The 25,823-nt window shown below is 42.4% G+C and overlaps 1 protein-coding gene across 2 annotated transcripts in view; it reads left to right on the plus strand.

Annotated features, from left to right (window-relative positions):
- The window catches only part of RASSF8 (Ras association domain family member 8), a 70,906-nt gene that overhangs the window by 38,425 nt on the left and 6,658 nt on the right, over positions 1-25,823 (plus strand). For both annotated transcript variants that reach the window (XM_005426414.2, XM_031061437.1), the window contains exon 3: positions 13,847-14,041. In XM_005426414.2, the coding sequence (XP_005426471.1) occupies positions 13,939-14,041 (103 nt within the window). In that variant the 5' untranslated portion in view covers positions 13,847-13,938. The remainder of the gene's footprint in view (positions 1-13,846; positions 14,042-25,823) is intronic.

Raw genomic sequence — 25,823 nt, forward strand, 5'->3', positions numbered from 1 at the left:
TTTCTTTGAAGTTCACAGTAGGTCTAATTACACTTTAAATTGAATTAACTCACACAAAGTCTTAAATACAGTTGACAAAAATGTTGTTTCAAGACTCCCTTCAGAAGCTTTCATTGGCAGAATGCTGCTTCATGTTTTTCTGCGTAGTGATATTGCATTTTCTGGGATGTTTGATAAGCAACAAAACCAGACTTTGCTGGTTTGTGAGCACTGACAACTTGTATCATCCAGCTGTGTTGTGGCCTGTGTTTGTCATGATCTAGATGTCTTTGACCTACCTGAGCTGGGCAGATACTTGTGCTGGCTGGGCTAAAAAACCTGTGTGCTCCCTTCCAGAACCATGAAAGCAGAGTACAATTCCTTTTTCATCCCAGTGCCCCAGGTCATGAATCAGAAAATATTTCATTCATTGAGCTCATGATTTTCTGCCCTTCAGCTTTGATTGGTATCTACTGGCAGGCATGAATAGGTGGGAGAAGTGCCTGGGTGCTCTCTGAGAGGATCTCTGGCTCAGAGAGTTTTGGTCTGATGTGCTGGCGAGTTCTGGTTGAGGTAAGGAATACTCTCAAGGGAAAAGTGCTGCCTCTCAGGTTCTCATTGCTTCTCCTGCCTGTCTCAGCTTTGCTGGATGCACACCTTTCTCCTGCTGCCTGGGCACTGAGTCACTACAGGAGAAAAGTGTTCTTTGACAGTGGTATTGCTGGGATCCTTGAGTTTGGCTGCATTCTTTGCATTACAAGAGATACTTTTCATCTCTCCTCTCTCTTTCCCACTCCAGAGCCTCACACTGCACAAAGTGCCTCTTGTTTGCTTGCTGTCTGTGTTGCTCTTGTTCAGACTGGTGGGGTGGCAGACCTGAAATTGAAGATACCATGGCATGTGCATCCATTTCTTTCCTCTTCCTCACTTGGTCACTTTTTTATTACCTGTGGTTTCTTGATTTCTCATTTAAAGCTTCTTTTCCTTTGCTTTACAGTCCTGTGTAAATCTGTCCTTACATAAAACTTGGTTCTTATATCCACATCTGAATGGTTTCTTTGCATTTTGAAACAGCAGTACTTCATGTATTTGAAATGCATTTCAAGTTGAATACTTTGAAAGTGTTTCTGAAGAAATACAGTGGTCTGATAGTTGGGAAAAAAAATTTCTTCCAGTGGTTTTTCAGAGTTGGGATTCATCTTGTGCTTGCCAGCTGAGGGCAAACTGAAAATGGAATGTAAGTGGAGACAGAATGTCTGGAAAGGACAGAAGTATTGATAATAAATGGTGGGGGTGGTGGTGTGTGGAAATGCCTCCTACATGAAGAGACAGTAGTCCCTAGCTTTTCTGCTTCAAAAATATTGGCTTCTTGAGACGTGAGTTGCTGCATCCAAGCCCCAGGTGTTGCAGGCAAACCATTTCCTCCCTTTTTTTTTATTCATTTATCAAGCTTTGGCAAGATTTGCATCCTCTCACTTGCTGTAGAGCAGTGGGAAAAACAGAATTATGCAATTCCTGTGGACTCAAAAGTTAAAATAACTTTGTTTGGGTTTTATTAATTTATCAATCACAAGGGAATTCTGCAATTCTAATCTTTGTAGTAGCAACATAGGGAAGACCTCACCTCATGGGTGTTTAATGATTCACTGTCATTAAACACTTGAGAGGAAAAATGTGCTTATTACCCAACTCAAAAGTTTTTCCACTTTATTTACTGCAGTGTAAACATCAAACTGTAGTTTTTCCCAGTCTGCAACTGCAAAGATAGTACTGTTTTTTGCACTAATTACAATGCACATTAGTCATTTCTCTCTCTGGCAGGAAAGAAAATCAGCTTTTTGAAGGCATGTCATTCTGATACAATCTCTTCTCTTTGTTTCATGTAGATTTGGCAGTTCTGCAGACTGCTTCCTACAAAGGATAGTTGCACAATGTTTAAAAATGAGAATTTCTGGGCTTTAAGGAAATAAAGGCTTATGTTTTTGAATTGTAGTTGTTAAGGAAACATACTTTAGTATTTGATATCTTGGAGTGAGGAAAAAAAATAGTGGCTAAATGAAGTCAAATGCATCTCATTTGTCAAATTGCAAAAATCTTACAAATACCTTCAAGTTCATATTCAGGTCATTCATAACTAAATAGGAAGAGAAATGTGAATGCCTGGCTTACCTCACTTGGTAAGCCTGGCTTTGTACTTTTATGAATAAGAATTTTATAAAGAACAATATAAGATTTCTTTCATATAGCCTTTCCTAGGTCTGAGGAAACTCATGTAGTTGGATTTTAATTTAAATGTTAAGTTTTGGATGTTTTTATGATTTAAAGCTTTAAATTTTACACAGTTTTAGGTGTTTATTTGCTTACCATCTCATGATTAACACAGACTTTCTGTGGACACTTCCCCTTGAGTTCTTTCCAGGATTTAGATGGCTTGCTAGGTAATTTTGCTTAATAAGCCATTCTGGCCTCCTGATGTTACCTGGTATTGTACACTTCCATGGCTGCATATCAATAAAGATTAGAAATCCCATCAGCCACATTTTATTAAAAAAAACCTGAAAACTGGCCAGGCTCGTTTTCTTGAGCTCCCTCACACAGTTCTAAATTCTTAACCCTGTCTATTATTCAGTACTGTCAGTGGCTCTCCAGACTGCACAGCCTCTCCTCTGTTTCTGTGGAGAAACAGAATCCACAGATACTGCGGTGCTTTTAAGTAAGAAAGACCAGGGGAAACTAAAAATGTCCTAATCAGATCTCTTGGTTTGGTTTTTCTTCTGCTTCCGAAGAGAAATGCAAGCTGGGCTTTGTCTTTCATAAGCAGTGTGATGATAACCCAGAGAATTCATCACAGCAATTCACGCAGCAGTGCTGAGATGCTGTTTTGTTTAACTTGGACTCTATGTCAGGAAGGCTTCAGGAAGAATTTGTTCATTGAAAGGGTGGTCAGACATTGGAAGGGGCTGCCCAGGGAGGTGGTGGAGTCACCATCTCTGGAGATCTTTAAGAAAAGACTGGATGTGGCACCTAGTTGACGAGGTGGTGTTTGGTCAGAGGTTGGACTCTGTGATCTTGGAGATCTTTTCCAATGTTAATAACTCTGTGTTCTTCAGTACCAGTGTCTGGCATCCCAGGCATCTTGTAAGCTCAGGAAAAATGGTGAAGATCCCCTGTGACAGGAGGAATGATGATACAATTCCTTCTGGAGGGACGAGTGTACTTCCAGAAGGTCTTGATTACATTGCCCTCATCTGGGTGCTTTGCAGGAACTTTTTAAAGCAGAACTGTGCTTGTCTTGGCCTCTCTGCAAGGCAGCAGAACCCCAAAGAGAAGGTGCACCCTGCCCAGGGTGTGGAGGTGAATAGAGTAAGCTCAATCAGCCCAAAAAGCAGTAGGGTCTCGCCTGCTGCTCCATTGTGTTTTGGTAGGTGCTCTGCAGAAGTGGGTTAAGGAACAGCATGAAGGAGGATAGAGAGATTTACCCAGTAACTTGGTGGAGTTGCACTTCCATGTGTGTCTGAGGTGACTCTGGTGAGTGAGCCATAAAGAGTTCCTGGGTAATCTGAGCAAGAAGTGAATAAGAAGGGCAGAGATCAGTGTGGAAGGACTTCCTGAGGGAAAATAAGTTGACCAAGTGAAGAAAGGGGAGGGCTGCTTTGCCCTGCCTGCATTTGGCAAGTCTGCTGACTCCAGAAATCTGTCCTGACATCCTCGTGCTGGGCAAATGGACTCGATGGGGTTGCTGAGGTTGCAGTGAGCAGGAGCAGGAGGATGCAGCCATGAGGAGCTGAGATGAATGCCTGTGACTGCATGGCCAGCAGTGAAAGGCTCCTTCTCAGAAAGTGCAGAATGTAGATGCTGTCTGAAAATACGAAGGGAAATCAGTACATGGGAAGCTGTGCTGGTTTACAAATTGTTGCCATGGTGAAAGGAGGCAGGAGCAGGAAAAGAACTTTTTTCCCCCCTTCCCATATTGAATTTGACCTAACATCTATTTTCCATTGGCATTGCTGGCTGACTTCTGTTAATTGCTGTCAGTTTTTTGGCAGAGAATCATGTTTTTCCTGAAGAGCTCTTTGCTGGGTCTTTCTATGAATGTGATAAGTGACCATTATTGGACTTCCAAGGGGAAGTGTATTTATTATGATGTTCATATCTGCACTTCTCACTCCTCCCAGTGATTTTTGGAGTTTAGGTGAGTTTCAGCAACACTTATAGAGAATTAGTGGTTTATAAAGTACAAAGTTTGTAACAGTTTCCCTAAAATTATCAGCTGAAGAGAGACCTTGGTTCCACGTCCATTCTGTGTGTGTGGCCAAAGTGGTATAGGCTTCTCTTGGAGCTGCCTGCGGCAATGCCACAGAACTATGGGATTTCAGGCTGAAAGAGGGGGAAATTAGGTGAGATATATAGAAGAAATTGTTCCTGGTGAGGCCCTGGCGCAGGTTGCCCAGAGAAGCTGTGGCTGCCCCATCCCTGGAAGTGTCCAAGGCCAGGCTGGACAGGGCTTGGAGCAACCTGGGATAGTGGAAGGTGCCCCTGCTCATGGCAGAGGGATGGGAATGAGGTGGACTTTTTCCACCCTAACATGTTCCATGATTCCATGAATTAAGTAATACACTTTGAGTATTTCAGCCCATAAGCTATTGCTATGTTTTATGATTACCTCAGATTTTGCTCTGATAAAATTAGCCAAGCTCACAATTGTCAAGAGAGGGGAAATACTTAAGTGATCCAGCTGAGTCCTATAAATAGAGAATAGAAGAAGCAAGGAAGTTCTTTTGTGCCTGGGGAAATATGGAAGTAAGCACAGCCAAGTGTAAATTTTAGAAAGTGATGGGTTCCCCCCACTCATATCTTGGTTAACTGTTTAAAGACTCCTTATAGTAATAAGTTCTGTTCTGTCTTGCAGACTTTTCTAGGTTGCCAGGAGAGCAACTTGAGATTTCTTAGGTAATGTTTAATGAATAATGTAGCTGCTCACTGAATAAAGCTTTGAGATTATAATTTCTTGGAACAGTTATGTTGCTCAAGTTGAAAGTGCCTCACCTTGTTGCTGTTTCAGAAATTGCATTTCATTACAGTGAGATTTCAGTAATCATGTCATACCATGGCTTTAAACCACGTGCTTAACTGACTTTTAAGACTTCTATTAATCCAAATTTAAGCAGATTTCAGTTTCAGGATGTATTTTATTTCCTGCATCCTTCAGTGCAAACTTGGAAGGGGAGGCATGGGCTCATTTGTATGCAAGGTTCACCACAATATAGAGGAAGAAGGTGTTTTTTGGTCCATATCTTGAAATGTGGGAAGTGTAACAAGTTTCTTGTATTTTTTTTTTCTGGAATTTGCCCTTAGCTCACATTTGAAGTGTGGGGAACACCTCTCTGACAGCTGAGATTCAGGGTGGCTGTAGTCAAATGACAAAGCAAATGCTGCGCTTGAGTGAAGTGTAAAGAACAGATTCAGCCCTATAAAACCAAGAGTTAATGCAGGCCTTGCCAAAAGGGAGCAGATGAGCTCATTGCCTCATTAGTGTAAATATTGGCAATTACACATGAATGTCTTCAGTCCCTCAGCTGGGTGTGAGTGTTTGTGGACAAGCCGTGAAGGGAGAGGGGAAAAGTTGAACGGGTGGAGCTGTGTCCTCCTTGGAACCAGTTTGGAGAATGACCTATTTTGTCTCCTTTGAAGCCAGGGCATCTTGAGGTCTAAGGCAGCTTTGAAGTAAGGTGTGTGTATATTGTAGCTTTTGTATAAATATTTCCCCTGCAATGAACCAGCTTGCTTATTTCTCTGCTCTTTGTTTTCTTTCACTCCCACACACTATTTAGACCATATTAGAGAGGTACAGATGTGACTTCCACCTAATGCTGCTGTTTATTAATAAAGTGGTGTGTAATAAAGCTGTTTTCTCAAATGCACTATATATTTGCTACTAATGAGGAACAAATACTTACACAGCTTTGGAAGACATTACAGTGCAGTAAATGTCTGCCTGTTAGCTGAGATGATGAATCAGGAGATGTTTATTTAATGCACGTCTTTTTTTGAGCTGTTTGTCACAGCATTTATATTCAGTGCAGGCTCCTTGGCTAACATATCTGGAAAAGGATATTCCTCTGCCACAGAATAAATCTGTCCCAGCTGCTGTCTGAACCTCTGCTGTGCTGCCACCAGCTATCCTGCTGGAGCCAGGCCAGAGCAGGGACACCAAGGGGATCAGAGGGATGGAGCAGCTCTGCTGGGAGGAAAGGCTGGGGGAATTGGGATTGTTCAGCCTGGAGAAGAGAAGGTTCCAGGGTGACCTCATTGTGCCCTTGCAGTGCCTGAAGGGAGCCCACAGGAAAGATGGAGAGAGACTCTTGACAAGGGCCTGGAGTGACAGGACGAGGGGCAATGGCTTCACACTGACAGAGAGAAGGTTTAGATTGGAAATGAGGAAGAAATTGTTCCCTGTGAGCCATCGTTGCCCAGAGAAGCTGTGGCTGCCCCATGCCTGGCAGTGTCCAAGGCCAGGTTGGATGGGGTTCAGAGCACCTGGGATAGTGGAAGGTGTCTCTGCCCATGGCAGAGGTTGGAACTGGATGGGCTTTAAGGTCCCTTTGAACTCAGACCATTGTGTACTTCTGTGATCCAGCCCTACCTAGAACAGTGGTTGCCAGTGAGGCTTTCTAGATGAATCCACTCAATCCTGCCTCTCTAGGATTGTGATGTTTCATACTGGCCATTTTGTTGGTTAGTAGCTAAACCAGAGAATGAGGTAAAGGAGTGCTGTGTGTAAAATGAAGGTGATACTTCAGTCCTAATCCTGAAACAGATTCAGGGTTGGGATTTAGTGAGTAAACCTGCTTGAATTGAATTCATGCTTGTACTACAGTAAATCCTGTCTCAAGAGCTGAAAGAAGTGCTGCATCACATATTGTTTTGATTTGCTGGTACATATCCTAAACATAATGTTCTTAAGTTTTAAATGTTTAAATTTCTGCTTTAGAAACTCTCTGACTGAAATCTAATAGAAGCAAGGATCCTTGAAACTCTGACTTGAGTGCTGTCACCATTTCCAAAACACCCTTGGGTTTTCATGCCACAGTCCATGTGGAGTTCAGATGCTTTTTATATCTAATCTTAGGGAAAGGAGAGTATTAATTTCAGAGTTGTTGTTCCTGTTGATTAATTCAAGTGCAGGAGTGTGAAGCTTACTGTTAAAAATGCAAGGTTATGCTCTCAGCAGTGACCAAATACAAAGGAACTTTAGTAAGCCATCTGTTTCCCTGGCTTACCTGCTGGCTTGCTTCCTTTCCAATATTTTGTGGGGATTTGAAAATATTTTGCAGCACAGTTGGGTCAAGCCGGGTAGCTCCAAAGATACAAAGTGTTACAGACTGTGAAGGGAGCACCATGACTCCAGCCATCAATCTGTGTTTGTGACAGCTGGCTGGAACTCACTTTTCTATGAAGGCCATGGGCATTTTAGACACAGTTATTAATGGTGAAGTTTTGTAGCTATGTCATCACCTGTATCCCAGGTTGGATGAATGCTTTGTGCTGTGCTGCTGTTAAATCTTTACTAAGTCATGTCTCTGGTTTCTTCAGATTGTCACATAGGATTTAGATTAAAACACTGTGCAGGAACATGTCCTAAAGGCTTAACACACTTGCTGTAGTCAGAGTTCAGTCTTAGAATTAAAATACTGAGGACAAAAATAAAGTTTTCAAGATGGAAGAATTATTTCAGGTGATAACTGAATAGTTGCCATTAACAAAGTGTATCTTTGGAAGGGCTGACAAGAAGTGTGGATGAATGCTTTACCTCCTCCTCTCACTTCTCCACCCCCAAAAGAAAACAAGTTAATTCCTTCTAGCTAATTCTCACCATTACAAAGAGAAGAGACAATTTGGTTTTTTCTGTGCTGTAAAGATTGCAGCTCAAGGAGAGATTGTAGCTCAGGGAGAGGTTAGAAATGTTCTGTAATTAGCAAAATACCAGTTGTAGCATTCCGTGCTTCCGAACAATGTTTCTTTCCCTCATTTTTTCCCACCAAATTGTTAGCTGTATTGCAGCAGGAGAAACTGCAATGCAAGCAGCAGTTCGTGTTCTAGGCAGTGGAGGGTTCCTGGATGAAAGTCAACTGGTAATTTGTCTGGGAAACTGTGACTTGGGGAATTTTGGGTTATCCAGAGGCACGATTTCATGCAGGCTTTGTTGCCAGAAACACACAACCAAGGTGGCTGCACGTCAGTGCTTGTACAAACTCCTGTGTTGGTGCTGTGCTGTCCTCCCACAGGTGAGGGGGTGTGTGTGTGTGTGTGTTTTGTGTGTTTAGGTATCACTTGTGGCATCAGGATTTTGGCCTCTTTGACACAGATGTCAGAACATCTTTTGGCCAGTCTCATGGAGGAAAATTCCTTGGTCCTGAACTCCCTCTCAAGCTTGTTCTCAACACTGTCATCGTCATGGTTGTGGGACCTCTGGTTTATTTGTTTCAAGCAGTGCTTATTATCTCAGAGCATTCTTCTGGAATAGCAAAAGAATAACTTCTACAAGGGCTAGTCCCACAAATAAAACTCTGTGTAAACACTCTTCTTTCAAAGAAAGTCATGGGCTGATTTCAAACCCACAACCTGTTCCTTTCAGTAAAAGTTTTGCCTGCAGAAGACTTTCACTGGATATTTTTTATTCGAAGCTGACATGATATATTTTTGCCCATTTACTGATGGGAGGCTGCATATTTTGTAGGATATTTCTTCTTCATCAGTCTAAAGGAGGAGGCTTTTTGGTAAATACTAGGGAGCTTATTTCCAGTAGCCAATTCTGTATTTGCAGTTAACTTCATCTGGAAAATGTTCCTTGGCTCCATACCTGGATTCTTCTGGTTGGGAAGACCTTCCAAATGCATCCCTGTTCATGCTCTTCTGGATGGCTTGTAAACTTTCTGGGGAGCTGGAGTGGCTTCTTTGTGCTCGTTTGTTTGGTATTTTCCAATCAAGCCTTACTAGCACCGAGTAATTATTCTTATTAATGGCTCACAGCATGGGTGGAACAAGCTGCCTGTTTGTCCAGGGCCCTACCTGGTGTCATAGTAGGGAAAAGCAAGGAGCACAACTTGGCCATAGTGCACAGGGAATGAAAAATAAAGGGTAAATGCCAAACTCCAAATGATGTTTGGTTATCGCTAATTACAAATGAAAGCACCCTGACTTTCAAGTGTGCTAAACAACATGCTGGTGACTTGCTGGGGCTACAGAAAGTCACTGAACTGGTTGGTCAAAATTCTTCTGCAGCAGGATTTTAGCCCTTATTTGAGGTCCATAATGCTTTCAGGCAGTGTGAACCTTGTAAAAAGTAGAAATGAGGTGAAGTCAGCATCTTGATTTTAGCTCTCAGGTTTCCTTGTGACTTAACACTTATGGCAAGATGTCTTGCAAACATCTGCTTGGAATATTGTTTCTTCTTAAAAGCTAAAAAAGTCCTTTGCACTTAGTCTGATCTGCTTGTCTTTTGTGAAGCTTCAGCCTTTTCTATATTTCTCTATAAACAAGTTGTGGAGAGGTAGCTGTATAGTAGCATATATATGCTATATATATATTTGTGTGTGTGTATATGTATATATATGCTGGATTTTCTTCACACTTAAAAACTGAACAAATACCTGAAAGAGTAAGATACCATCAGCCAATTAGGATAAAAGGGGAATTTAGGGAAAATGCTTAATACATGGTAAACAAGGTAATGGAGGAAGCTTCAGGCAAGGTAATGGAGAAGTGGGGGAAGGAAGTAGCTGTGGAATGCCAGATTTCCAGTGCTTGGTTCCAAGCACAACTGTGTGTGGCTGTGGAGCTGATGGCTGACAAACTGGGGAAATGCTGTGATCACAGGCGTGCTTTGGCTTGCATGCCTCTCTCTAAATTAGTTTTGCATTCCTGTTCCCAGTCATTGCTGAAATTAATATGCATAAGGTGAACTGGTTTTGAACTTAAGGGATTGACAAACCTGAAGTGAGATTTTTTTTTCCCCAGCCCTTCCACTGGTTTCAGAAAGAAATTTGCACCGTGTTAGAGGTAAGGCTTATTTTGCCTCCTCTAAGATAAAAGCACAATGTGCATTATGGGCACAGCTTTGAGGTTGAGAAATATATTTGGAGCTGTCAGATGATCATCAGTGGGGAGGCAAATCAGCTTTTACTGGTATGAAAGTTAACTAACAGCAGATAAAGACTAGAATACCTGTGAAGGAAAACCAAAGACTAATGAAGCAGTGCTACAGGGTTAGATTTGGGAAGCAGAGATAAGCAGGTGGCCAGAAAATTTTCCAGTTTTCAGACTTCTCTGTGAATTTCTACTGCACAACCCTAGAAACCAAACCAGTCCTAGATCTGTTTTTTTTAACTTGGTACAGATGAGCTTTGCTTAGAAACTCTAATGAGAGACAGTGATTTCAGCACAGAGATGTTACACTTCTGATGTGAGTGTATGTTCCTAGTGGCAGGTCCCCAAAGGGGAATCCTGTGAGCTCTTGTGGGGCCCATGGAATCCCAGAATCCATGGAGGAAAAGCTCTCTGAGATCATTGAGTCCCACCTGTGATTGATCCCCACCTTGTCAGCTAAACCAGAGCACTGAGTGCCACATCCAATTGTTCCATGAACACCTCCAGGGATGGGGACTCCACCTGGGCAGCCCTTTTATTAACACACTCCTTTAATTCAGCCCTGCCTGTTGGTCTGAGGGATGCACGTACCACAAATTCTTAATCTTATTTGGTCTATTAAAGCTATTTGTCCTGTAAGAAATGAATGGGAATGTTTCCCTTGAGCTTGAACTGATTCAAAGGCACTTTGTTCAGATCATTTGCAGCTTTGGTGAATGCTTTCTTCAAACTTGGAAGTGACAGCAAATATTTCCTTATTATATGATGCTTCTCTTTAGTCTTTGCTTTTTTTAAAGATGGACTGTAGGAAAACAAATGACCAAACCTGATCTGCACTGAGCACAAGACTCTACATTGTGTGCTGACTGGGGGAAAAGTGCATTTGCTGGCTTGCTAAATTGAGATAATACTTTGGATGTTGACAGACAGAAAAACAATTAGAGCTGTCGGATGCTTTGCTGACGTGTGCGTTGTCACATGGAGAGATGGCTTGGTCGGTGCCAGGAAATCTGAACTGTTCAACCCTCAGCAAGTTATTAAGTTAATTAATAAAGTTCCTTACAGCTGGGCTTGGAATGTGAGGTCTGTTTATTTGTGAAGACAACTGGTCCAAGAATAAATAGCAGAGGTCACTGATGAGGCCTGTGAGGTGTTTTCTCAGTCACTGCTATGTTACAGGCTGGTAAAAGATTTTCTTCTGCTTAGTTTATTGGTGCATTAAAATGGTGTTAACCTGAGTGAAGTGTTTCTGTGTTTGTACATGGTTAATGCTTGTGTAGATAGACATTTTCTTTGAATTACCTAGCTTTATGTGGGAGAATGTTTATCAAAACCTCTTTGGGTTTTCAGATTCTTGTTCATGTCTCAAAAGACTATTTCTATATATGTCAATATTCTTAAAAGTTATCACTTTTTTATTGAATGTGCAACTCTATTTGAGATCTGCTTTTACTTACAAGCTTTACATATACTTCTGAATAGGTAGCTTTGGGCAGGATTTTGGGGGTGTTTGCTGGCCTGACTTTACTGCTTAGTGCTTTTCTGCTATAGCTCATCCTGTTGGTGTGTTGGGGCTCCAGCAGGCTCTGAGGTTGTTCCTACCCTAGCCTGTCAGGTGAGGATCTTCCAGGTGTCCTCTGCATCCTGTGTCAGTATTTGTCATCTGCTGGGTGAACTGTTTGGTTGTAGATGGGAAATCATTTTTCCCCTCTAGCTTGGGGGCTGCTGTGGTGCATCTTTTAGATGCAGGAAGAGATGTTCACATCCCCAGGAGAAAGCAGCTCTGGTTACACTGTAAATGTGAACACACTCGGTATTTGTGCAGTGTTCTCTGCACCATTTCTGCCTCCATGTGGTGCAGTTCTGTTCAATCCATCAGCATCATCTGATTCCGTGTTTCTTGTGTAACCCACCCTGCCTGTCTTCATTAATCTCCCCTAATTTTCAGATTTCTTATACTCCATCTCTCTGTTACCCATTTTCCTGGTACTTAATTCTTCAAAAATATTGTCTTTAGTTTTATCACTTTATCCATGTGGGGATTACCTGGGTACATGAGCTTCTTTTATTGCATTTTCACTATTTATTTTCCCTCTATCTGCCTAAGCAGCCCAGCTGTCTCATTAAGTTTTCTTTATTTGATTTTGGGTCTTTGTTGTTGGTTGGTTTGCAGGTGTTTTTTGTGTGTTTGTTTTCTTGTTAGCTTCTGGATTTTTTTAAGATTTAATCATCCTTATTGGTGGTTTTTTTTTTGGTGGTTTTTTTTTTGCTTTTTTTTTTTTTTTTGAGTGCCACATCCATCTATCTTTTGAAGACAACAATTTTTAGTGGGTTTTCTACAAATTTTTTTTGCATAGTATCATTGCAAAGCCTATGGAAAAACCTAGGAAAAGACATTAGACAACATCCGGTTCCTCACAAGAACCAGCACAGTGCTGGCAGGGGTTAAACCACGCCTAGAACACTTTCCCTGATGCATCTCTTTGTTTTAGAGGGAGAGAGAAGCAATCTGTCTGCTTGCTTTGCTCTCTGGCTTCTGACACAAAATGCATGGGGTTTTTGGGAGTAGGAACCTTCGGCTGCTTCTGCAGGGAGGCAAAAGTTGGACTCTCATGGATGGCTGTAATTAAAAATGTTTCCCTTTTGTTTTTCTGCAGCTCCACCTGCTAGAAATTATTGAACAAACACTGAAAGCTACTTACTAGTCCTTGGAAACATTCAGGCAGCATATAAAGGAGTAGGGGCACCTGTTACTGGAAACTGTTATGAGTTTATTCTGGAGGTGTTTATTTACTGTTTTTTCTCTGGGTGCTCTTTTTGTAAAAACTCCTAAAATTTCAGGAAATAAACTGTAATGAAGCTTTGGGTAAGTCCGCAGAAGAGGTAGACATCATTAAAACATGGGATCCTAGAATCAACCATAGAATTATTGAGGTTGGACAAGAATACCAAGTCCAACCTGTGCCCAATCCCCCTCTTGTCACCCAGCCCAGAGCACTGAGTGCCACATCCAGTCCTTTCTTAGACACCTCCAGTGGTAGGGACTACAAACCTCCTGGGCAGCCCCTTCCAGTGCTTGACAAACCTTTCATTATTAAATTCCTCCAGATATTCAACCTGAGCCTCCTCTGGCACAACTTGAGGCTGTTCCCTGGGAGCAGAGCCCAACCAGCCCCTGGCTCTCCCGTCCTGTCAGGGAGTTGTGGAGAGCCAGAAGGTTCCCCCTAAGCCTCCATTTCTCCAGGCTGAGCCCCTTTCCCAGCTCCCTCAGCTGTTCCTCATAAGACTTGTCCTCTAGCCCCTTCCCCAACTCCGTTCCCTTCCCTGGACATGCTCCAGCCCCTCCATGTCCTTCCTGAAGTGAGAAGCAGACACAGATTTGAGGTGTGGCCTCCCCACTGCCCATGACAGGGGGGCAGTCTCTGCCTGGCTCTGCTGGCCACACCATTGCTGACCCAGCCCAGGTGCCAGTGACCCTCTTGCCCACCTGGGCACAGCCAGCTTATATTCAGCTGTTGTTGACCAGCACCCACCATCCTTTTCTGCTGGGCACTTTCCAGCCACTCTGCCCCCAAAATGCATCAGTGTGTGGCTCCTGTTGTTGTTTTCAAAGCAAGAAGGTTGTGTTGGCTCTCCTACCTGATAGATGTCAAGGTGAAGTTGTCAACTTTTCAAATTGGCAATTCTTTGCTCTAAACACCAGGATTTTTCTCTGTTCCAGCTGCTGCAGGAAGTCAGCTGCATGTCTCTGGTGCAGCTGCAAGAATGACTTGACTGATTTGCATTCATGGCTCTTGGATGATCTGGTGAACCATGGAGCTCAAAGTATGGGTGGATGGAGTGCAGAGAATTGTGTGTGGGGTCACCGAAGTCACAACATGCCAGGAAGTTGTAATAGCCCTTGCTCAGGCTATTGGTGAGTATTGCCAGATGGGAAGTGGGGTGAAGCTAAACCCAGGGGAGGTGGGGGAGCACTGGGTACCAGCAGAGCAGAAAATGCAGTGCACAGTGGGATAATCTTGCAGTGTAAACTTGTAGCCTTGGATTATTCACCTGCCAGAGAGAGATTGAAAAGACAGAAAAGAAATATTTTGAAATCTATAACCTTCCCTTCAGTAAAAATTTATTCTCTCTATAATAATAATTATGCTGTCATTGGTTGTTGTAAATAAAGCCTGGACTAAGGAAGGTGCTCAACTGTCAATATTCTGAGTACCAAAGAAAATATAAAAGCAGTGCAATATAATTGGTTGGCTAATGAAGTTTGTTGAAATTATACCCACTGTAAGTATCTTTAGCTATATTGGGAATAGTATAGGTCAATGAAATAGATCCTTCAGGGTCCCCTCTGACTCCTGCATGCCACATAACTCACTGCTCATGAAAGGGTAACTTGGAAGTCTTTACACTGTTATCCCTTTGCTGAACAGTTTAGAAGAGAAAAATAAAATCTTTCAGGCTCCACCACAGGAAAGTCTTGTTAGATATTTCTCAGTGATTAAGGGCATCCTGAATAAGCCTCAGCCTTATCCCATTAGTATTTCCTATGCTAATACCTATTCTTCATTAAAATGTTATAATTTGCTTTACATGCTATTTAAATTTAGTATATTATAGTATTATTAATAACACTATATACTATATAATAAACTATATAATAATACTATTAATAAATAGTATTATTAAACAATACTATTAATTTTAAAACCTATGTTTTACCTAAAATGAATAGTTTAAAGGTGAGCTTTTGCATTTTTTCAGTATGCCAGCAATTTTGCAAGATTGTGTTAGCAGTCTGACTCAATTTGAAAATAATGATTTTCTAATAGAAAGTTAGATCTGTGAATGTCAGCAAGGTATTCTCCCTGTAAGCACAAAGTCAATTTCTCTGAAATTGATGTTTATTTATTTACATGTTAAACTTCTAAACGTAATTTCCACCTACTTATATCTGATGGAGTGGAAGACTGGTGTTTATTTTATACTTTCAGAGGATTGAACAAAATGTGCTTATCTATATGCATCAAATAGCTTTTAAAGCTTCATTTAAAAATTGTAGAAAGTCAGTTCGTCTCTCAAATCTTGTAGTTGATGTTAAACTGTTAAATGTTTTTTTACTGGTTTAGTTGCAGCTTTTTGTTTAATGGTAATTGGTTCATCAATTGCTTCCATATCTCATTTTCTGCCTGCAGAGAAACATTCTCAAAGTTTTTGAGAAACAGTTCTGCTAGCATGATCATTTTCTAGGCATGATTAAGTGATACATGTTTAGAAATAATGAAGTGGTTGTGATACTTTTGTTCTTCACTTTGTTTTCAATATCCCTTTCATTCTGTTTCCTTTGCCTTCTCCCACAGAAATGTCAGACTCCCAGTTCTAGACAGTAATTTAATGTTCTCCTGTGTAATTTCTCCTTGGGTTTCTTCTGTATCCTCAGTTATTAGCCTGAACTCTGTAAAGACTCCCTCAGCCTTGGAAACACACACAGGTTTTGTCAGCTCTGCAGACTTCCTTTTCTGTAACACGTCACCAGTTTGTCTGGGACAGGCGACACTGCTTCCATGCTGAGATAAATTTCAGCTGCAACCAGAGCCAAATCAAGATAATCCTTTGGAAATCCCTTCCCAAGGCAAAAACCCTCTGTAGAAAACCCCCAGAACAATTCCCCTCTTGCTGGGACAGTCAGGACACTATCAAGCAGCATATAAATTACACCTGTGTGTCTTTGGCAGGGGGGGCTTTCCCAGCCCTCCTGTCAGGCCATTCATCAGGACAGAACCATCTGGCTGCCCCTGTGATTTGGCTGTAGGTCCCAGCTCACCAGGAGTAATTGTCACTTGAATTTGAATGGGAATCTATGAAAATGGATCCCTCTAACTCTCACCTGACATTTGGTGGTGGAAAGTAGCCAGTCTTAGTTGGCTTCCTCCTCACTTGGCTCTGATGGGATTTTCCACTTTGCAGTCTGGCTCCTTCAGCAGTCACATAACTTGGCTGCACTCAGGATTATTTTGTCTGTCTGTAAAGTTTGTGAGATACTCCTTTTGTTTTGTTGTGCCTTCCAGTTTATTACTAAGTCTTTGACTTAAAGCATACAACACAGAAAACACAGTCTTCTCCACTGAGCCTGAAATGTGAATTGCAAGAAATATATTATTTTCATGAAGTGCAGTGTGTGGAATATCTGAAAACTGGCTTATTTTATAGCCATATCTACTGAGGAAAGCACAAGCCAAAGATATCTGGATTAAAACATCCATAGTTAAGAAGTTTCTCATGGACAAATGAAGCTGCCTCTATTCTAGACATGTGAAAAATAAAGCTTTGTCCAGTATTTCAGAAAGAGAAAAATCAAAATTAGTATAGAGCTGTGGTTAGAAGGCACCTTTGGACAGTATCCAACTCTGCTGCTCAGAGTAGGGCCAGGCAGAGCAGGTTGCTCAGGACCAGGGGCAGCTGAGTAAGTGTGGAGACCTGACTGTAGCAGTGTTCACTCACCCTGGCAGTCGGAGTGTGCTGTCCTTAAATGGAATTTCTTGGATTTTAAAAAGTGCCTTTTGCTGTCACTTGATCAAATGCAGGGTCCTGTCTCCTGATCTCCTGCTGTGATAAAAGCAACAAAAATATTTCCATCTAGGCACTTTCCAACTCTTCCCCCATATCATGAAAATTCAATAACAACTTCAGGATACAAAAGTTTCTTGGGTTTTTTTTTTGTTTGTTTTCTTTTTTTATGTTCTGGGGCTATTTTAGCATTAAAATCAAGTTATACTGGGCTATGAGCCTTTGTAAGAGGTTCTGTTCCATAGCCAGTGTCTAATCCTTTGGCCATGGCATTCTGTCACTAAAACTTGCCTGGCTAATGCTCCTTAATTCCTTAGAAATTGGAGCTCTTCCAGTAAAAAGTCGCTCTCTGGGGCTGTTCTCCTGGTAAATAACATTTGTGTTACCTGCTCTTGCACTGTGAGCTCCTTCCCTTTCCCCTGCTGCCTATCTCTTCATCACTGCTGAACAGGAAATGACTACCCAAAGTAAGAATTTCAGGGTTTTTTGGTTGGTTGTGGTTTTGGTTTTTTGGGTTTTTTTTTTTTAATTTCTGTTTGGATTGAAGTTAAATCTCAGTCTCAAATGCCCCCTCATTCTTTAAAACAAAAGAAAAAAAAAAGGGACAGTTGACTCATTTGGTGCCCCAGAGGAGCTTATTTTTTAAAATGTGTATGTAATTTATTGAATGCAAGAGAGAATAATATCAGTTGGGTATAACTTTGGATACTAAAATTGTCTGTGTCTGTAACTTAGAAGGAGTTGGAATTGCCTTAGCTGGAGGGCGGGTCGCTGGAATTCTGTTCAAGACAGACATAAAACTATTCAGTTACAAGTTTCCAGAGAGTGAAATCATCTCTCACTGGGCTCTTAAAGAACACTTGATACTACCTTTTATGAGTTTTATCTAGGTCTGCTTTATTTTCTTTTAAACTCAAACTGTTTGCAAGTGACAAAGATTTGGCTTTTTAATACAAATAAGAGAAGAGATTGTTTAATCATGAGAAACAAAGCCCTCACCAAAACAAAAATACACCTCAGCACACAGTTTAAATAGAGAACCATAAGTCTTGTTTTAAAAATATTTTTGTCAGGAGAAATGAGCTTTTCCAAGGTTCATCCTTGTCTCTTTTAAAAATGTGCATTTGACAGCTCATTCTCTGCTAAGTTTTCTGTGCATTCTGTGAAAACCAGAACGGCTTCATATAAACATTGCTTGGTCATTTTGATTCCTGTTCATAATTTGGACAACTGAAAAAAGTAAAGAGAGAGTTGTTGATACTTTTAAACTTTGTGTGTGAGGATATGATCGATGAATCCAGCCAAAGGTCTGTTTTGAATGTGTGTGAGCGTAGTGACTCCTCTCAAAAAGTCATTGTGATAGTGAAGGGAAAAGCAGGTGTATCCTGAAAAAGTGAGTCCATCATTTTACCTGATGGTTAGGCTAAATGGAGTTTAATTATAGATAATTTTTTTTAAATTGGCTTTTACTGGTTGTTTTCCATTCAAACACAAAAAATAAAAAAAAAAAAATTGCAGAGGAATGTGGTGACAAATAGTGCAGTTACAAATACACTTGTCCTGTTCTCAGAAGTGCTGCTCTCCCACTTCCAGCCCCCATGAGGATTTTGATTGCATTTGTTGTGGGTTTTTTTTACCCCTGAAGCCTAGAATGCATCTCCTCTGCTCAGAATGTTTGTTTCCTGCAAATATTTCAATCTAGAGACATGAAGCTTGAATTTCCTACCAAAAGAAACCTTCTGCCCTCCTCCCTGTAATTTTCTGTGGCAAATAATTAAATTGGCAGACTTGCTTTAAATAGTGCTGTGGATTTTGGTGCTTCTGGCTGGAGAATTATGAGCAGCACTTCACCGAACAAGAAGTACAGCTGTCTCTTTTTAAAAGTAAACAAATGCAGCCATCAGGGTTCTTTTTTTTCCTTCCAGTTGAGTATTTTTCCTCAAAGATAAATCGAATGTATTTATTAAAATGTCAGTGCTGTCTCAAACATGTGTTAGAGCACTGTAAAGCTCAGCCAGAGCTGTATCCAGAAAGATCAAATCACTTATTTTATAAAACCATATAGTGACAGGACAGGGGGCAATGGCTTCACACTGACAGAGCAAGTTTAGACTGGGTATGAGGAAGAAAATCTTCCCTGTGAGGGTGGGAAGAGAAGGTTGCCCAGAGAAGCTGTGGCTGCCCAATCCCTAGAACTGTTCCAAGGCCAGGTTGGACGAGGCTCTGAACAACTTGGGATACTGGGAGGTGTCCCTGCTAAGGATCTGCTTAGAATTTGTGGTTTTTTCAACCCCAAGATTTCATTCTCTGCCACTTCAAATAGTGACATTAAGTGGGATAATAAGTACAAGAAATTTTATGATGGTCCCATTGTGTGACCATATAAACTTTCTGGTTCAGAAATCTGGTGACAGTAACGCCACTGAGAGGGACCTGGGCTGCTCCATGTGCTTTGCCATGTGTTGCTGTGTCACCTCAGCCAAACCTTCGCCATTGTTTCACCTATTTAGGACGCAGCTCTAAAATTAGTATGGTACCTTAGAGTGCTTGGAAAAAGGCAGTTGAAAATATGAAGTGATGAGTGAGAGCTTTGTTTTGTCAGGTTGTGCTGAACTCCTGCATACCCTTTTTGAGAGCAAGGATAATAGTAATGAACTAGGGCTTCAGCCCTGGTAAAGACGTGAAGAGATGCTGTGCCTGGAGAACTCAGCAGACCTTCTGTGGAGCCTGTATATCTCTGTGGATATTTCTTCCTAGGACTGGACTCCTCTCACTCTTTATTTTCTATTGTATTTCATACCTGTGGTTGCAAAACACAGCATGAGTTAAGAAATCTGAGTAATGCAAACTCTAACCTCTATTTTGAAGGGTTTTTTTTTCCCCTCTTAATCTTAGGTATTTAATGAGTTTCAGGTAGCCAGAATGGTATTTTTTTTAATTGCAATGGATGTTAACTTAAGTATCACATAATGAATGAAATGTCAGCTTCATATTTCAAAGATACTGAGTTCAAATCATCCTGGATTGATTAAAATTGCCAGCAATTACTTTTCTGTCAGTGCTGTTAAAGATTCAGGAGTTAATGCTGTTGTCCCTTTGGTAAGGCAGAGCATTTTCACCCACGTGTTCCACATATTAAGAGTTCTTAGAAGATTTTACCCACATGCAATTACTTTTTCTTTGCCTTGCCTTGTTAAGGAGGACAGCCTAGGGCTGGAAGCCTGTCTCTGGGAAACCAAGTGGGTCAGAAAACTGTATCCACGTGCATTTTTCAGTGCTCTGGGCAGTCTGGATGTGGCTTGAGCCAAGTCTTGGCAGGTCTGGCTTTACCTCCATGGAGACCTGTGTGCAGGCAGGTGACAGTGTCCTTATTCTTATTATGCACTGTGATAAGTCTGGGGTGCTCATTCAGATTCAGTTCAAGAGTGAGACTAGTGCAACTTCTCTTTTAGTGTGGCTGTCTTAAAACTTCTGTCTTAGGTGACCAGTTTCTTTTTTACCATTTTTTCTCCCAAGACTGTCCAGAGTGCTTTGCAGGGCAGACTCATGGCACAGCTGCTGTGCAGCAGAGCTGATGAGACCCCTGGGGAAAAGGAGAGCTAGGAATGTGTCTGCCAGGGAACTTCCCTTGCACTGTGTGCATCCTGGTGGTCTCAGGGACAGGAGAAACTGGGAGCAAGACTGCATTGAATGGTTTAGGAGCAAGTCCTGTGAGGAGGGGCTGAAGGAGCTGGGGGGCTCAGCCTGGAGAGAAGGAGGTTCAGGAGGGACCTTCTGGCTCTCTACAACTCCCTGACAGGAGGGGGCAGCCAGGGGAAGTCAGGCTTTGCTCCCAGGGAACAAGGGACAGGACAAGAAGGAATGGCCTCAAGCTGTGCAGGGAAGGGTCAGGTTGGACGTCAGAAGGAATTTCTTCATGGAAAAGGTTGTTAAGCATTGGAAGGAGCTGTTCTGAGAGGTTCGGTGTCGGCATGCCTGGATGTGTCCAGGGAATGACTGGATGTGGCACTCAGTGCTCTGGGCTGGGTGGCAAGGTGGGCATTGGGCACAGCTTGGGCTCAATGATCTTCTTGGCAGTCTTTTCCAGCCTAAATGATTCTATGACCTCGGGTGACAAAGACCTGCTCCTGCCCACCCCAACCCCTTTTCTAGGGAAGGAGAGGTACCCTCATGTTTAGGACTGCTCATCCCACCACTTTTCCCAGAAATGATGTGAGACCAGGGCAATAAGTCACCTGCTTCACTGACTCACTGTTGTAGGTCCTGGCTCTGAAGCATGGGAGACGCTTAATGGAAAGATGGATCTTGCTTGGTGCTTGGCATAAACATTTGTAGCCTGATGGGAAAGATAAGGCACAGATATATTTTTTTTCATGGTGTATAATACTACCTGCACAGCAAAATAAATGTAGTGCCTGAAATGCTTTGCTTGTAGAAGATGATGGACTTTTGGGTGGGAGTAATGGGATGAATCATTTCTGTCCTGAAAAAGGGAATTGATGACCTCTCAGGTTACAGTCCTGCCAAGAGTGTTGCTACTGCTGCTTTCCTTTGGAGTTTCATTTTCATTTTTGGCAGCAGAAATGGTTGCTCTGTCTACTGTGTCAGTTGCAAATATTAAAGCATATAGAGGAGCTTGAAGTGAGTAATGTTGTCCTACTACCTTCATGGAGTATAATTTAAAAATCTGCCTCTTGAGAGTCTAAAAAATGTTCATTACATTGTACCTATATTTCATTAGTTTAATCATTGTTCATTGTGATGAAATCTGTGTTTAAATTAGCAAATTACATCAATTATATCAATCCCAAGCTAAGACTACAGTGGCTGGGCACATAGCATGGGCACTGGGGTCCAGAGCTTGTGTTTGGCTGTGCAGCAGAGCCAGATCTAGGACACTGAGTGCAGTTTGCCATTTAATGTCACAAGAAATCCAGGTTCAAACCACTCATGACAGCTATTTGCAGGGTGTCAGAACATCAGCATTCTGGAGTCTATATATTTCCTTTCCTGATGTCTTTCTCAATCTTGAAATAAATTATTCTTTTGAAGGTGTGCCTATATTAATAGAACCTGTGATAAGTTTGTGTCCTTAGGGAGCTCTAGGTAGAAACTTAACCTATTAACCTTGACACTGCCCTTTGTGCAGATGCAGTGTGCTTTAGGGATGTAAATATGTATCTGCTTCTGTTATTGCTTGTCACTTGCTGTCTGCAAAACAGATACAAGTTTTTGGGGATTGTTTTGAGATGGCAATATCATATGTACATGTAGGGCAGAATGGGGATTCTGGGGACCATGTAGCAATCACAGAATGGCCTGGGTTGGAAGGGACCCTAAAGATCATCCCATCCCAGCCCCCTGCCATGTGGAGGGACACCTCCCACTATCCCAGCTTGCTTAGAGCCTTGTCTGGCCTTGGACACTGCCAGGGATCCAGGGGCGCCCACAGCTTCTCTGGGCAACCTGTGCCAGGGCCTCAGCACCCTCACAGGGAACAATTTCTTCCCATAATCCAATCTAAACCTCCCCTCTGTCAGTATGAACCCATTGCCCTTTGTCCTGTCACTCCAGGCCCTTGTCAAGAGTCTCTCTCCATCTTTCCTGTGGGCTCCCTTCAGGCACGGCAAGGCCACGATGAGGTCACCCCAAAGCCTTCTCTTCTCCAGGCTGAACAATCCCAATTCCCTCAGCCTTTCCTCCCAGCAGAGCTGCTCCATTCCTCTGATCCCCTTGGTGTCCCTGCTCTGGCCTGGCTCCAGCAGCTCCCTGTCCTTCCTGTGCTGGGCCCAGGGCTGGATGCAGCCCTGCAGGGGGGCTCAGCAGAGAGGGGCAGAACCACCTTTCCCCTGCTGCCCATGAAGTAGCTGGACCTGAAATAAGAGTGCAGAAGTTCATTGCTTTTTCCAGCTCTTGAATTCCTGTTTTCTGAAGAGGAAACTACAGAACACAGCACTACTTGTGCTTTTTTGGGCCTGTCTGGATGGTTTTCTCTACCATTCCCATCAATACAAGGCTTTGATAGAAGTATTAAAAAAGAAAAGGTCTAATATATTCTAGTTGTAGTTAAAGCCGAATTTTATTTCAGAAGTTTTAGGGGGATTCACTGCTGAACTGGTCACTGAACCTTCCATGGAGATATTGCAAAATTCTGGATGGGATTCAATATAACATTCAGCTGGAGAAACACACTGTAATTTGAGGAATGCTATGCATTGCTGATACACGGCCATTACCTGAATGCGATTGTAACTTAATTTTTAAAATAACAAGGTTGCATGAATGAGGCTGGACTGAGCTCTGCCAGGTGCTTTTTGTGTCCAGAAGCTTGTGGACAAACACACAGGGCAAGAACCAGCATGCAGGTGCCAAACTGTTCCTCATCAACAGCCCGGGCAAGCTGCTTTCTCCTTGTCAGTGGTGGCTGCACATCAAACCCAGCAGTTTGCTACAGGGACGCCTGTGTTCTGAAATACTCTGTCATTAGTTCTGAATTAACTCGTTCACCCTTTCATTTGTGAATTAATCCCCTCTAATGCAGGCAAACATCACAGTTGTGGTTGTCTGGGTATTGTTAATCTGCGTCATGCACAGGCTGAGCACCAGACCTGGGTAATGATCTCGGAAGAGAACAGCTTTGTTTTAGAGCAGTCCTGAGCTCCAGGTGTGGTTGTTGAACTGTGCAAGTATTACTTCTACAAAACACTTTCTTTTATGTGGATCTTGAGTGCCAAGTTCATTATTTAGGGCTGCGTGTTGATTTGGAACCCTAAGCTAAGATGAAAATAGTTCTTGGCAAGTCTATGCTTAATTCTTTTGGTCAAGGTTGTTAGAGTTTTATTCTCCTCCCCCTCTTCTTTTCTTTTTTTCCTCTCCTGTTACATTTCTTTTAAGTAATGAATTTAATAGCAGAGTGAGTAGAAACTGCGCTCTGCTCGCTCCCCTAGTGGTACCTACTCTAGTTTGCAATTTCAGGACTTCTTTGAACCTGACTTTCTGACACAACATGAACATTAATAGCACAACCATGACTACAAGCTGGAAACTTCTAAGATGAACAAAAGAGAGCAGGGAAGGGCAGCCTTTGTCCTGGGGTATGTTTTCACTAAATTTTTCTTCTCCAGGATTTATTGTCCATATGCTGTGGCAAACAGTAGTAGGTTTATTTTTCCTGTAACAACACCAATGCCAACTACAAACTATAAATCTTCATGGATCAATTAGCAATGAGTTAGCAAAAATCTCTCACTTTACACCATATATCTTTATAAACTTGATTTTGAAGAACTTAATTAGAATAAGCCTTAAATCTCTCTGAGAGTTTTAGCCAAGCATGTTAGTATGCTGATAGGTTTGGGGCTTTTTCACACTTTTTTTCCCAGTCCCTACCCAGAGTCATTTATTTGTATGGCATTTGGGGTGGTAGATTCCTTTTGTCGTGCTGCCTGCCTTGTTTTGCTGACTTCCATCACCCAAATCTTTCAGCCCTCACTCCTAACTTGGAAGTGAACATGAACGTTTTGGTTTCTGACTGGGCCAGCCAATCCCCCTGGGATGAGCCATGAGCCAAAACTGCCTGTTCTCCAGGTGGTGCCTCTGGAGACAGTTTTTGTTCTTATTCTTTGCTTTGGGTTGTAATTGTGAGAAAGTGAGAGCAGAAGAACATTTCCAATGCAGTAGTTGTAGCTTGGGAAGCTCTTCAGAAGGCAGTGTTTGATTTTAGATGAGTGCACAGTGTGTTAATCACCACAGTGCAGCTTGTTTCCTACAAATCTGAAGTGAGGAGTCCATGTGAGTGTTGTGACTGGAGGTCAGGGGTAGATCTCCAGCCTGAGATTAGGATATTTTTGTCATTTTGAGAAAAGCGTGGTGATTGGGCAGGTAGTATAAGGTAAGAGAACACATCAAATATATTACCACTGATAACTGCATTTCTTCTGACTCCTCCCCTCTGTAGTTGCATATATGACAGGTATTTCAGGCTTTCATGTGCTGAAATAAATCATTTGAATGATCATTTCTCATGGAAATGAATGTAGGTAATGCATTAAAGTAGCTAATGATGTTTTTAAGGTTAATGGCAATTGTGGAGCTGTTCAGAAATTCATTAACATCAAATGCTTTAAGAGCAGTTGATCTTTCCCATCTTTTTGTAAATAATGTTGTGGCTTTTATGTGAGGTTACTTGGACAGGGGAGAGGGAGAATGCTGTATTTCAGAGTAGTGAGAGTGCTTAGGAAAATATCCTGTAAGTGGTGTTAGAGGAGAAAGACTGCTGATCTGAATTTAAGTGTGTTTGATAAGAACCCAAATGAAGCCGTGAACATAAGTTGTATTGTCAATGGAGCGATTAGAAAAGCTCAGCCCTTACAGAAAGACTCGAGCTTCTTCCTGAAGGCTGGGATCCCAGTGGGATGTGGGAGCCGCTGGTACAGATGGCAACATTGTGCAGGGAGCCCCTTCATTGTGCAGGGATTGCTGGTTCACAGTTCAGGCAGCCTCTGCTGCTCTTGTCCCTGCGCTCTCCTCAGTGAAGGTTTGTCACATCAGCAGCACTGCCATGGGCGTCACAGGCTGTGGCCCAGGCTGGATCAGTGTCTGAACGAACTGGAGGGCATGAACAGGAGAGCTGAGGCTCTGTCAGTCATTAACAGCTGCCTCTGATTCATGAAAGTTTAGCAGCAAACGCACTGCCTCCACATTTGATATTTCTATGTGGCTGCACAAAAGATCTGGGACTCCTGTTCTTGTTTTCTTGGCCTAGAGGTTCTCATTGGGTGTATTTACGTGATGGTTACCAACCCTGCTGGGTCACTTGCTTTATCCTTCCCTGTGGGGGTGCTGAGGTCCTGGCACAGGTTGCCCAGAGCAGCTGTGGCTGCCCCTGGATCCCTGGCAGTGTCCAAGGCCAGGCTGGATGTGGCTCCGAGCAAGCTGGGATAGTGGCAGGTGTCCCTGCCATGACAGGGGGATGGAACTGGCTGATCTTTAGGTCCATTCCAACCCAAACCATTGTGCGATTCCATGAATCCTAGTCCGTCCCAGCCCGCCGGCAGCCCCGGGATTGCGGAGTGCCGCGGTTCTCCCCTTAGGGTCAATCCTCCTTCGCTGCTGCCGCTCCCGCCCTCCCCGGG

This window comes from Geospiza fortis, unplaced genomic scaffold, assembly GCF_000277835.1.
Source record: "Geospiza fortis unplaced genomic scaffold, GeoFor_1.0 scaffold8, whole genome shotgun sequence".
NCBI classification, from domain to species: domain Eukaryota; kingdom Metazoa; phylum Chordata; class Aves; order Passeriformes; family Thraupidae; genus Geospiza; species Geospiza fortis.